Source organism: Octopus bimaculoides, chromosome 10 (genome assembly GCF_046866305.1).
Source record: "Octopus bimaculoides isolate indiv1 chromosome 10, ASM4686630v1, whole genome shotgun sequence".
NCBI classification, from domain to species: Eukaryota; Metazoa; Mollusca; class Cephalopoda; order Octopoda; family Octopodidae; genus Octopus; species Octopus bimaculoides.
The window spans coordinates 15,677,727-15,692,482 of record NC_142937.1 but is presented as its reverse complement, the minus strand read 5'-3'; the positions used below and the strand labels follow the sequence as shown (position 1 = coordinate 15,692,482).

The window sequence follows — 14,756 nt, the reverse complement described above, 5'->3', positions numbered from 1 at the left end:
TCATTAACCGTTTTGATGTCAAAGTACTCAAAACCACTTTTGGTTTTATAGTACAGACTTCCTGTTTTATGGTAATCTAAATTGAACTTCCTATTTAAATTACATGTTAATTTATGTTTCAAACACCAATAACAACAAAGTTATTTTACTATAATCTTCTTTATTTTTGAAATTAATTGAAAGGAAATAGTGTATTTCAGCAGAAATACAGTTGTAGAATGGATAATATCGAAAGGTTATGATTTACAGATGAAGGAGATCAATCTGAAATATTCCGAGAATTTAATAAATAGGCAAAACTGAAAATTTGCATGAATTTCTTTTTAAAATTTAACATGATACTCAGGACAGATGTTAATGCCTAGATTATAATGATGAAATATAGCTATTAAGAGAATTAGTTCAAACATTTTTTGAATGGGAAGAAAACACACACACTAACACATACATATATATGTGTGTGTGTGTGTGTGTGTGTGTGTGTATGTGTGTATGCATGCATATATGTGTATATATATATATATATGTATGTATGTATATATGTATGTGTGTATGTATGTATATATATATATATATATATATATATATATATATATATATATATATATATATGTAAATATTAAATATATAAATACATATATGCAAATATGTATGTGTATACATACAAACTGACAGACAGACATGTGTGTGTGTGCTTTAAGTTTTATGTCATGAAAATGTAATGAAAAGAGCAACAAAAGAGGAGAATTATTTGTTGGAAAAAACCACTCGTGACATTCATTAGAAAAGAAAGAAAGACCACTGCAAAGAAATTCAGACTGCTTTCGTGACTTACTAAGTAGAAAATCAGTTAAAATTACTGTTATCTTTGCCATTGTGTTAATTCTTTAATGTATATATGATGAAAACAAAGTAAAATACATAATATATACATGAGCATAAGTGTTTTACAGTCATTATACTTGTATGACAATGCTAATAGAATATAACTGATCGATGCAACATGTCGTTTAGTACAACATGACTTTATAGAGTTCTTTTAGTTAGTAATGAAAAAAAATGAAGGACATTTCAAAGTTCACTTCTTTTAAAATGTCAATAATTGTGGTTAACTAATTAGAAAATATTGCAATCTCAGATGGTTTATATTGGTTACTAAACAATAATTAACATAGCCATGATTGTATCTTAAAAGCTATGGTTTTCTTTGCAAGTGCAGGAACCATTTCTTGGTATTAAACTGACTAAAATATTCACTCTATGACCAGCTAGTGTCAGAGAATCATGGAGGTGCACATCCCATTGGCTTCTGACACATTGGTTTTTGAATTTTGTGGTCCCTGTATTCATCTGATGAAAATGTTTTTTTCTAATGATGTAATGTTTCCATTAATCAATTCAAAATTCGTTGGAAACAGCTGTAGTGATTTGACACATCATCCGTCTGTTGTTATTTATTTGTTTATTTATCATTCACTTCTCTTAGAACCTTCTCTTTGCAATGTGCCTTTCTAGATTAGCCTCAGGGCTGTTGATGTACACAGCTGACTACAGTTAATCATATACATAACCTGAATAACATTTTGCCTATATTTTGGCACCCACGTATTTATTCTTCCATTTTTGATGTGTACACTTTTACTTTTTCAACCTGACCCAGTGCCTTACCATTCAAGTGTTTGATTCACTTGAATCTTGATCTTGCCTGACTGGCTCCCATGCCAGTGGCATGTAAAAAGCACCCACTACACTCTTGGAGTGGTTGGCATTAGGAAGGGGATCCAGCTGTAGAAACCTTGCCAGATCAGATTGGAGCCTGGATTAGCCTTCTGGTTTGCCAGTCCTCAGTCAAGCTGTCCAACACATGCCAGCATGGAAAGCAGACATTAAACGATGATGATGATGATGATGATGATAATGGAGATGATATATAGGTGCAAACATGAATGTGTGGTAAGAAGTTTGCTTCCCAACTACATGATTCTAGGTTCAGTCCCACTGCATGGCACCTTGGACAAAATACCTTCTACTATAGCCTCAGGCCGACCAAAGCCTTGTGAGTGGATTTGGTAGACAGAAACTGAAAGAGACCCGTCCTAAATATATATATATATATATATATATATATATATATATATATCTGTGTGAGTTTTTGTGTCTGTATTTGTCCCTCCATATCACTTGACAACAGGTGTTGGTGTGTTTATGTCACTGTTACTTAACAGTTCAGCAAAAGAGATCAATAGAATAAGCACTGGGCTTAAAAAAGTAGTCCTGAGGTCCATTTGTTCAAATAAAACCCTTCAAAGTGGTGCTCCAGCATGGCTGCAGTCAACAAGTAAAAGAATATATATGTATACACACACACACACACACACACACACACACACACACACACACACACACACACACACACACACACACACACACACACACACACACACACACACACACACACAACAGGCTTCTTTCAGTTTTCCTCTACCAAATCCACTCACAAGGTTTTGGTTGACATGGGGCTGCAATTGAAAACACTTGCCCCAAGGTGCCGATGCAATGGGGCTGTAGATAGAACCATGCGGTCAGGAAGCAAACTGCTCAACCACACAACCATATCTATATATAAATATCTATCTATCTATGCATGTGTTTACACACACCTATATACTTATGCATGTATAATTAATGTACAATATATACACATATGTGTCATGTGCATGTCTGCTTCAAAAAGCAAACACAGTTCCGAAGAGACTGACCTTCCTGCTTACTGTGTCTGTGACTAAGTTTTTTCATTGCCAGTTCTAGCTCTTTCACTTCATCGGTTGACTCTTTCATAGTCACCTCTCTCCACCACACTCTAGATGGATTCAATAGACCTAATCACCTGTTGATCTTTATTGTTGATCAGAAATATTGCAATTGACAGCATTTATCAAAACAGTGAATAAGAAACATTCAGACATTGAATGTTTCTTATTCTTAAATATAGGGTGAAGTGTTTTACCAAAACTTATTCCTTGAAAATAAGCCATAACTTTATATATTTGTTACCTTAGGTGAGTATTATTCACCAAGTGAAATGACAGTAACATCTAAGGACTTATTTAAACAATCAATTATATAAATATGTCATCATCATTGTCGTCAAATATATTATATATTATATAAATATTATATATGTATTATATAAATATATTATATAATATATAGATATATATGATATACAATATAACAATATATCATATAAATACATATATATATATATATTATATATATATTTTGTTGTGTCAGGGAAGTGTCATACTGCCTTATATAAATGTACGTAAGTATGTATATATATGTATGTATGTATGTATGTATGTATGTATGTATGTATGTATGTGTGTATGTATTATATAACTATATACATGTATTTGTGTGTATATATATATATATATATATATCATCATCATCATCATCATCATCGTTTAACGTCCGCTTTCCATGCTAGCATGGGTTGGACGATTTGACTGAGGACTGGTGAAACCGGATGGCAACACCAGGCTCCAGTCTAATTTGGCAGAGTTTCTACAGCTGGATGCCCTTCCTAATGCCAACCACTCAGAGAGTGTAGTGGGTGCTTTTACGTGTCACCCGCACGAAAACGGCCACGCTCGAAATGGTGTCTTTTATGTGCCACCCGCACAAGCCAGTCCAGGGGCACTGGCAACGATCTCACTCAAAAATCCTACGGGAGCCAGTCAGGCGGTACTGGCAATATATATATATATATATATATATATATATATATATATATAAAACTATATATATATAAAACTATATACATGTATGTGTGTGTGTGTGTATATATATCAGGTCATTCCATAAGTTCTGTCCGACTTTACCTTTTTTAAAATTGAATGAAATTTAATAGTATTTTAGAATGTCTAATAGAATTAAGAATTATTTTTATGCATTTGTGTACATTTAAAGGCTTGAAAGTAATGAAGCTAGCATGCCCCACTGGATGGGTAATGTCAGTGCAGGACATGCAGGACAGAGTGTAAATGTTTTAAGAGGAAAACTGGATGTAAGAGGTATCAGGTGGTGTGTGCAAGGGAGAAGACTGCACTTGTTTGGTTATGTGATGCATATGGATGAGGGTAGCTGCTTAAAAGAAATACTGAGCTCTAATTGTGGAGGGTACCTGTAGAAGCGGGTAGACCCTGGAAGACATGAGATGAAGTGATGAGAAAGGATCTTTAGATGCTGGGCTTCACTGAGGAAATGACAAGGGACCAGGAGATGTGGCGATTTGCAATACTTGAGAAGATGCATCAAGCTAAGTAACATCACTGTTATCCACACAGTACAGGCTTTACAGGGGCCAATGCCACATAAAATGCACTTGTACCAGTACTGCATAAACACACCCATGCCAGGGTCACGTAAAAAGCACCCAGCACACTCTCCAAAGGGGTTGGCATTCGGAAGGGCATCCATCAGTAGAAACCATGCTGCAACAGCCTATTGGAATCTGGACAGCTACCCAACTGGTCAGTTCCATGTCAAACCATCCAACCCATGCCAGCATGGAAAATGGACGTAAAATGATGATGATGATGATGATATATAGGTATAGTTGTGTTGTATGCTGTATATACTTCCAAATTACGTGGTTCCAGGTTCAGTCACACTTCATGCAATCACACACACATATACACTCTATGTGTGTGTGTGTCTTTGTGTCCATGTTTGCCTCCAACCACTGCTGGACAACCATTGTTGGTGTGTTTATGTCCCCATATCTTGGAGGTTCAGCAAAAGAGACTGATGGAATAAGTACCAGGCAGAAACAATAAGTACTGTGGTTAAATCATTCAACTAAAAACTTCTTCAAAGCATTGCCCCAGTATGGCTGCAGTCTAATGACTAAAACGAATTAAAGATAAATGAAAGATAAGACATATATATAGAGAGAGAGAGAGAGGAGGAGGGAGAGAGAGAAAGTGAGAGAGAGAGCAAGAGAGGAGACAGACAAACAGGCAGACAAACAGGCAGACAGGCAGACAGGCAGTCAGACAGACAGGCAGACAGACAAACAGGCAGACAGATAGATAGATTGAAAGGCAGATAAACAGGTAGGTAGGTAGGTAGGTAGGTAGGTAGGTAAGTGGGTTGGTAGGTAGGTGGGTAGGTAGGTGGTCAGATAGAGATATAGAGAGAGACAAACAGATAGATAGATAGATAGACAGACAGACAGACGGACGGACGGACGGACGGACGGACGGACAGACAGACAGACAGATAGATACATAGATAGACAGATAGATAGATTGATTGCTAGATAGATACGTACATATATGTATATAGATATGTGTATATATATATATACCCTCCACACACACACACACACACATACAAACACAAATACATACAGGTGCACATAAACATGCATACATTCATATACTTCCATAATAAAACACAAAAGTTTATACATATTTATATATATATTAAGAGATATTTGGTAATCTGTTGTTCTGCAGACTTGTCTCTACCATGGGAATCAGGATATAGAGCCACTGAAGCATAGACTGGACAAATTTGAAATTCAGATATTTGATGCATGGCTTGAAGTAGTAATATTGTAAATGGCGGTTTTTATGTGTCTCTCTTTTAGCTTGTGCTAACCATTCTGAAACTGGTTAGCACTGGCAACAATTTCCACATTAAGAAAAATATATTCTTTAAATAGTTTTCTGACTTCCTGGACATAATTTTTATTCTGTATATGTATGCATGTATATAAACCTGTGTCCACACACACACACACACACACACACACGCACGTACACACACACACACACATGCATGCATGCATGCACATGCACATGCGCACTCACACACATACACATACACTAATGTAGGCATAAATAGCTGCACATCATTATCATTCAAAGCAATTGTTAAATGATGATGACGATGATGACGATGGTGATATATACACATATACATATGTATGTATGCATGTATGTATGTATATATATCATCGTCATCATACTCATCAGTGTCATCATTTAACAATTATATGATATATACATACATATATATTTCTGTGTGTGTATATATGTGTGTATGTGTATATATATATATATATATATATATATATATATATATATACACATACACACATATATATGAATACATAAGTATATACACACACACACACACACACACACACACACACACACACATATATATATATATATATATATATATATATATATATATAAATATGTATGTGTATAATGTATGTGTGTGTATCATCATCATCCTCATTATCATTGTTTAATGTCCACCTTCCATGCTGGGATGGGTGGGACAACATATATGTACATATATATATATATATATATATATATATATATATATATATATATATATATATACATACATACATACATATTTATGTACAAACAAAGACATATACATAACTCTGTGTGTGTGTGTGTGTGTGTGTTTTCTTTCAGATTTATTCCGATCCTTCTTTGTAGAATTTAAACGAAACAGCAACAAAATAGTTCTAAGGATTTATGAATGTATACATGCACAGACATGTACATACACACACATATATACATATATAAGTACACATTCATACACACACACACACACACACACACACACATATATGCATATACACATATACATTAAAATGTATCTATCTCTCCCTCTATCTATTTATTTGTCCTTCTCTATCCATTTCTCTCTCTCTCTCTCTCTCTCTCTCTCTTTCTCTAAGTATATATATATATATATATATATATATATACATATATATATATAGATAGATAGATATAAATGCATTACACATATAAATATATCTGTACTAATATACACACATAGTTATACATAAACATATAAATATACATATATGCATACATAGACGTGTGTGTATATTACCTTAACATACTATATTTTCCTTAGACAGTTCCCATTAAGAGGACATTCCTTAGCCATTCTACAGTTACAATCACATAAATCATGTAAATTAGCATTAGAAAGAATAGAAGTTAATGATGTGGCATTTGCTGTAGACATATTATTCGCATTATCTTGTTCTAAGGTTGGCTAAACAATTGCATTATTATTTGGGTGTTTATACTTAACACTCTTCCTAACACATATCATCAATCATCATTATCCACCACTTCCTCCTCCTCCTCCTCCTCATCATCATCATAATATCATCATCATCATCACCATCATCGTCATCATTATCATCATCATCATTAGCATCATCATCATCATCATCATCATCATCATCATCATCATTATCATTTTAGCATTCACATTTCTATACTTCAATGGATTATATGGAATGTATTGAGGCAAATTTTCTATGGTTGGATGCCCTCCTCTGTCACCAGCTCCTGCCTGTTTCCAAGCAAGATAATATTTTTCCATGGTCGGACATATTTTCCCAGAACATTGATTATAAATAGCACTGCTCATGTGAAGTTATGCTTATTTACAACTATCACATGATGTCAAGGTATATATATATATATATATATATATATATATAATATAAATAATATATAAATCTATATATACACACATACAAATACAATAGCATGGAAAGCGGACGTTAAACGATGATATACATATTTATATATATTCTTTTACTTGTTTCAGTCATTTGACTGCAGCCATGCTGGAGCACTGCCTTAAATGGTTTTAGTCAAAGAAATCAACCCCAGGACTTATTCTTTGTAAGCTTAGTACTTATTCTATATGTCTTTTGCAGAACCACTATGTTACAGGGATGTAAATACACCAGCATCAGTTGTCAAGTGGTGATGGGGACAAACACAGACACAAAGTCACACGCACACATATATATATATATATATACGATGGGCTTCTTTCTATTTCTGTTTACCAAATCCACACACAAGGCTTTGGTCTCTCCAATAGTAGAAGACACTTGCCCAAGTGGGATTGAATCCGGAGTTATGTGGTTGGGAAGCAAGCATCTTACCACACAGCCACGCCTATATATGTATATTGGATAATAAAACAAATGGTGTACACCTGGTAGCTTACTGGTAAAGCACAGTCACTTTCACAGTGATCCTTATGTATATGACAAATGAAAGATGGAAGATGGAATATACAAAAGTTTATTAATCACGACAATCTTTTTGACACATCTAGCATTAATCCCACATGGAGGGACACTCAATAACTGGTTCAGGAGCATCCAATGGTGCAGATGTATCTTGTCAGGTGATAAATAGATACAACTTGTTGAAATAACAGTTCTGCAATGTAGCTTCTCGTTTTGTAGAAAGAAACTCAGCCAAAATTTATATAGAAGATCAAAAATAAAGTCACAGATGGGAAGAAAGAGAAATGAACACACAATACAGTGAGAAAAGTATTAACCGTAACACATGCACACACATACACATATAAAGGTGCATGGCCTAGTGGTTAGGGTGTAGAACTCATGATCATTAGATTGTGGGTTTGACTGCAACCCCCTTGATTAATATGTTTGGGGTGCAGTTGAATGAGAGACCAGCAAAATTCCTTGTAAAACCAAAGATGAACTGAAGGCAAGAATTATGGCAGCATATTTATCTGTATCTCTCTCTGTCACTCTGTCTCTCTCCCCCCCTCTCTCTCTCTGGTGTTAGATCATATAATAATATAAATAATATATAAATATATGCATATATACATATATGTACATACCTACATATATATGTATATATACAAGCATATGTATATATGTCCTGTACCCATATATGCATGTATATATACATATATATGTAGGCATGTACATATATGTATGTATATATGCATATATTTAAATATTATTCATATATGTATATATACATATATATATATATATATATATATATATATATATATGTATATTATCTTTTACTTGTTTCAGTCATTAGGTTGTGGCCATGCAGGGGCAACCATCTTGAAAAATTTTAGCTGAACAAATCAACCTCAGTAGTTTTTTTAAAGCCTGGTACTTATTCTATACACACACACACACACACACGCGTGTTTGTGCTTATTTTTGTTTCAACATCTCAGGACAGTTGTAAACAAGCAATACCATCACACATTTCCAGTCTTCCATGAAAAGCCTTTGGCAATGAAGTAGTATTACCATAGCTGGAAACAGGTGAGGGTTGCTGGCAGGAAAGGAATTAGGCCAAAGAAGATCTGCCTCAATGAATTCCATCTGACCCACACAAGTGTGTAAAAGAGGAGTTGAGGAGGAGGAGGAGGAGGAGAGGGGAGTTGAAGAGTTGAGGAGGAAGCCATGAAGGAGAAGAAGGAAGAAGGAGAGTTAAGGAAGAAGAGGGGAGGGGGAGAAGAAGTAGTAGTGTTGAGGAGGAAGTGGAGAGGAAATGGAGAGGAAGGGGAGAGGAAGGGGAGGGGGAAGGAGAAGAGTTGAGGAAGACAAGGAAGTGGAAGAAGGAAGAAAAAATGTTGAGGATGAAGAGGAGGGGAGGGGAGGGGGAGGACGGGAGGACGGGAGGGGAGGAGGGGAAGAGGGGGAGGACGGGAGGAGGGGAGGAGGGGAAGAGGGGGGAGGGGGACGATGGGAGGGGAAGAGGGGGAAGGGGGAGGGGAAGAGGGGGGAGGAGGGGAAATGGGGGAGGGGAGGAGGGTAGAGGGGAAGTAGGAGGAGACTCCCAGATACTGAATTTGTAACCTGGTGCCAATGTTAAAACTCAAGTGTGAAAGCCCTTACTTTACTACATTGTTGTTCTCTTTCTGCTGTTTCTTGTTTTCTTGTATCCTCCAAACTAACTTTGCTTCCATTATCTTCACATGGTCGAATCTTGGCAGAATCTCTGAAATGCAAGCTTCGTTTCTTCGGCTCACAATTCATCTCTACAATATAAATAAAAAGATATACATACATACATATATATATATATATATATATATATATATATATATATATATACATATACACACACACACACACATACACACACACACACACACACACATATATATATATATATATAGGTATTAGGTTGTCAAGAAAGTTCTTGTGGAATTTTTAATTTTGGTTTTAAATGATGCATTTTCAAATTAATTTTTGTTAAATTACTTAGACTTTATATATCATTTTAAAACCCATTTTTCACTCTATCTGATCATGTTACTCTTTTTCTTTTTGAATAATTAGGCTATTTTTTTCCAGAACGTTGAATACAACGTGGACAAAATGCAAATTCGCACAATTTTCTTATTCCAGTTCAAGCTAGGCCGAAAAGCTGCTGAAACAGCTCACGATATCAATGATGCGTTTGGCCCAGGAACCACTAATGAACGTACAGCACAATGGTGGTTCAAGAAATTTTGTAGCGGTGACATGCATACCCTGAACATAGTTCTTTGGGAGATTCAGCATGACATAGAATGTGATAAGGCTGACCCTTTGAAATACAGATACTGCTCAGTTCTGCCAACTGAGTGGACTAGCATAACGTGAAATAAAGTGTCTTGCTCAAGGATACAATATACAACCAGGAATTGAACTCATGACTGTATGATTGCAAGCCAGATACTCTAACCAATAATCCATGCACCTTCACTCTGTTGCATATCACAATTTTTATTCAGCCTGCCAGCTCATTGCATCATCAGTGATTTTTCAGTCATTTTTTTCCCCATATCAGTGACAATGTACTTTGTCTTAGCCTACCAGTGAGTACATGCTACTGACTAAGCCAAACGAGACAGAAATGCACATCTAGCATTCGCCCCGATACTGCTGGATGATTTTCATCTGTTATTAATCATCATCATCATCATTGTTGTCATCATTTAACGTCTGCTTTCCATACTGGCATGGGTTGGACAGTTTGACTGAGGACTGGCAACTTAGCAGTTCAGCAAAAGAACTGATAGAATAAATACCAGGTTTGAAACAAAAAGAGAAAAAATAATGAAATAAGTACTGGGGTTGATTCATTCAACTAAAATCCTTCAAGGTAGTGCTGCCCCAGCGTGGCCACAGTCTAATGATTATACCAAGTAAATAAACGATAAAAGATATCAGTGATTTTCCATGTTTAATCAATAATCACCAGAAATGAAAGGGTCTCCATTAGGCTAACTTGCATTTAATACACTATGTGATGAGTAAGCCTTTGATTGTTAACCAAAGCCCCATTAACCCTTTCGATACCAGACTGGTTGAAACCAGCTCTGGCCCTGTAGTACAAATGTCTTGTTTTCATAAGTTCTGAATCAAAATCTTCTACCAAACCTTAGTCCTAATTTATGTTCCTAACACTAGCTTAATGATAACTAAGTTATTTTACTAATTTCTTTGTTATATTTAAAATGAATTGAAAGAAACACAGAACATCTCAAAATAAATACAGTAACGAAAGGGTTAAGGTGTTTGTGGAACAAAGTAGTTCATGACGAAGTGTTTGAATTTTTAAAATTATTTCTAGAAAATCATTAGTTCATCTGTTGTGGTTGACAATGACTGAGGACTCATGGGAGAAGATGGGTCACAGTCTGTGGTTAATCAGTCCGAAGCATGCTCAGAAGGTTCTGCCGCAGGTTGAGCTCTGGTGGGCTGCTGGGACTGAAAGCAAGGAGTTGGCTCTCCACATGCTCAGTTCACATTTTCTATGGGCTTCTCTCTGAGGACGGTGCAAATCAGGTATGCTGTCCACCTTGTTTTAATTCCTGACACACAATTCCCTAAGAGAGTGTTTTACAGTGAACTAGCAGAAGGTGAGCAAACACAAGGTGGACAGAAAAAGCACTTCAAGGGTACACTCTAAGTCTCACTGAAGAAGTTTGAGATCAACCCCAACACCTGAGAAATGCAAGCACAAGACTCCCTACCTGGTACAGCTGCTCCAACAGAGGTGCCAAATCCTATGAGCAGATCATACAACTGTATAAAAGTACCTTTTATAGTTCAGTCAGCACTACTTAATCTTTTAATCTAAGCCTACTAACCATATACCTGACCAACTCACTAACTTTACCAAACATTCTTGAACATTCTTGAACATGTTCTCACCTCCAAACCCACCCTTTACTCTGCTAACCTCTTTCCACATTGGATCCTGTAATCTCTACCAGATTATGGTAACTCTCACTATAACTGAGGATCTCTCATAATAAATGCACATCTTTTCTTTTTATCTTTTATCGTTTATTCATTTCAGTCATTAGACTGTGGCCATGCTGGGGCACCACCTTGAAGAATTTTAGCCAAACAAATTGACCACTGCACATTCTTTTTAAAGCCAGTGTCTTTGACTATAGCCTCGGGTTGATTGTGTGTGGATTTGGTTGACAAACACTGAAAGAACCTTGTCACATGTATGCATGTGTGCATGTGTGCATGTGTGTGTGTGTGTGTGTGTGTGTGTGTGCGTGCGTGTGTCTCCATAACTTCAGTAAAAAAACCTATAGTATAAGAACCAGGCTTAAAAAATAAGTTAAGACTAAACCCTTCCAGCCAACGCCCCAGCATGGCCACAATCTAAAGAGCGAAACAAGTAAAAGATAAAAAATTAAAGACAAAAGATAAAAACATGTCATGGACTTAATTTCCATTTCCGTTCACAGACTCATGAACACCAGTAAGTTATTCCAACTCATTTTCCTGCATTTGTTATTAGAACCAGAATCACATCTAACCCTTGACATGGCTTCAATGCATAATGGAAGAGCTTCTTATGATGTAAAGCACAAATACTACACATTGTCCGACAGATAATAACAAATAATGTTGGATTTCTAAAACAACTCAACAGCAGTGTGTCTGCGAGATGCTTGTGAGAATTATGCAACATTAGTTCTTTGACAGTGTGTGACATAAAGGAACAGAAAGAAAATTTACTCCACTTCTTTTCTGACAGTGAATTGAATAAATAAATATATAAGTATGTAAAAAAAGTTGTGAAGTATTCCATATTTTCTGTAGGCGTGTGGTAAGAAGCTTGCTTCCAAATCACATGGTTTTGGGTTTAGTACTACTGCATAGCTCCTTGGGCAAATGTCTTCTACTATAGCCCCAGGCTGACTACAACCTTATGAGTGGATATGATAAATGGAATCTGACAGAAGTTTGTGTGTGTGTGTGTGTGTGTGCATGTGCGTGCATGTGTGTGTGTGTGTGTGTGCCTGTGTTTGTTCCCACAACTGCTTGACTACCAGCGTTGATGTGTTTACAGTCCTGTAACTTAGCTGTTTGGCAAAATAGACTGATAGAATAAGTACAAGGCTTTTAAAAAAATAAGTACAAGGGTCGATTCATTTGACTAGAAATTCAGTTCTTCACAGTGGTGCCTCAGCATGGCCACAGTCTAATGAATGAAACAGGAAAGAGACAAAAGATAAGAAAAGAAACAATGTAAGCCAGGAAAGGCTCGGAACTGGATGAAGTGTTGATAATGTGTTTTAAGATTTGCATAAGCAAAGGAATTCAGTTATTTGGGCTCAGGAGAAGGAGAAGCTAAAATGTTTTTCACAAAGAATTAAGTGTGATTATAGTGAAAGTTGGCTTCAATGTTTCAAGCAGTACCATTCCTGAAAATATTGCTTCATGATGAAAAATATTTGACAGATATGGAACCAATGGCTGCATTCCTTGACAAGTTTGTTGAGTTAATTTCTAATGGAAACTAAATCTTGAGCAGTTCTACAATACACATGAGTTTGCCTTATATTGGATATGTATTCCATGAAGAATTCTGATAAGTGAAGATGAAGAATTACCTACAGATTATAAAAGCATAAAAAGACTGCATCACTATTCTCAGCTCTGCAAATGCTTTAGAAACATGTAAGTGTCAGTAAATGAACATCAGCAAAAAGTATATGCCTCAGGCCTTCAAAGATATGATACAGTTTCTAGTGATTTCTCTAGTAATTTCCTGTCCCAACAAGAAGAGGTGGATTACAACTAATGTTACATTGGAAAGAGTTGAAAAATATTTTGTTCAGAAACAAGAACTCTGTGTGACTCTACTGGTCTAAGCTACAAATGTAAGAAAATGCTTACTTTAGTCAACTGCTCTGTACACCTCCAGCAGAATTTCTGGTGAAAAAAAAAACATTTAACATTTCTATCTCCCACCAAATTGTACAACAATAATTTAAACCTGGCACTGATTATCACATTCTCTTAAATCTAAGTTTTGATCCATATTTATGAGGTTGCAAAGGAGTTTCTTAAGTATTTTGATGCAAGAAATTTGGTTTACATTTTGTCATTTGTATCCCAGTTTCAGTATAGGTACCCTGTGTCCTTGCATGTTGTAAGAGGCAACCAAATTCAATGGTAACTGTAGGGTATCTGGCCATAAATACTGCCTCTGATATACTGTCCAACACATGCCAGCATGGAAAAGTGAGCATAAAACACTGAAGATTTGTCAAAGATTATAGTTTACTGTTGTTGCCAATGCTTGGAAGTCAACAGAGGCATTCAAGCCAAAAAATGGAAGGCATTAATGGTGGTTACATTCAATATTTGAGTCCCCAGCTGGTGAAGACACTTGGAATGACTATAAAGAATTTAGGGTTAAAAATGAAAATCATATCATACATGAACTTTCGTGATCTATCGAAATCTTGCTAACAAGGAACTTGCATCGAGAATGGATGAAGATAATACTGGGGAAATGGACGAATGTAGGCAATGCTGTAACTAATGTTCATCATTATTCTAAACCAGAAATTGAGCA

At 35.9% G+C, this 14,756-nt stretch overlaps 1 protein-coding gene across 1 annotated transcript in view; it reads right to left on the bottom strand.

The window, feature by feature from the left end:
- LOC106880728 (regulator of G protein signaling 9-binding protein) overlaps nt 1-14,756 on the bottom strand; it is an 86,730-nt gene that overhangs the window by 56,448 nt on the left and 15,526 nt on the right. The window contains exon 2 of the mRNA XM_089358216.1: nt 9,770-9,912. Coding sequence (XP_089214342.1) covers nt 9,770-9,910 — 141 coding nt within the window. The 5' untranslated portion in view covers nt 9,911-9,912. The remainder of the gene's footprint in view (nt 1-9,769; nt 9,913-14,756) is intronic.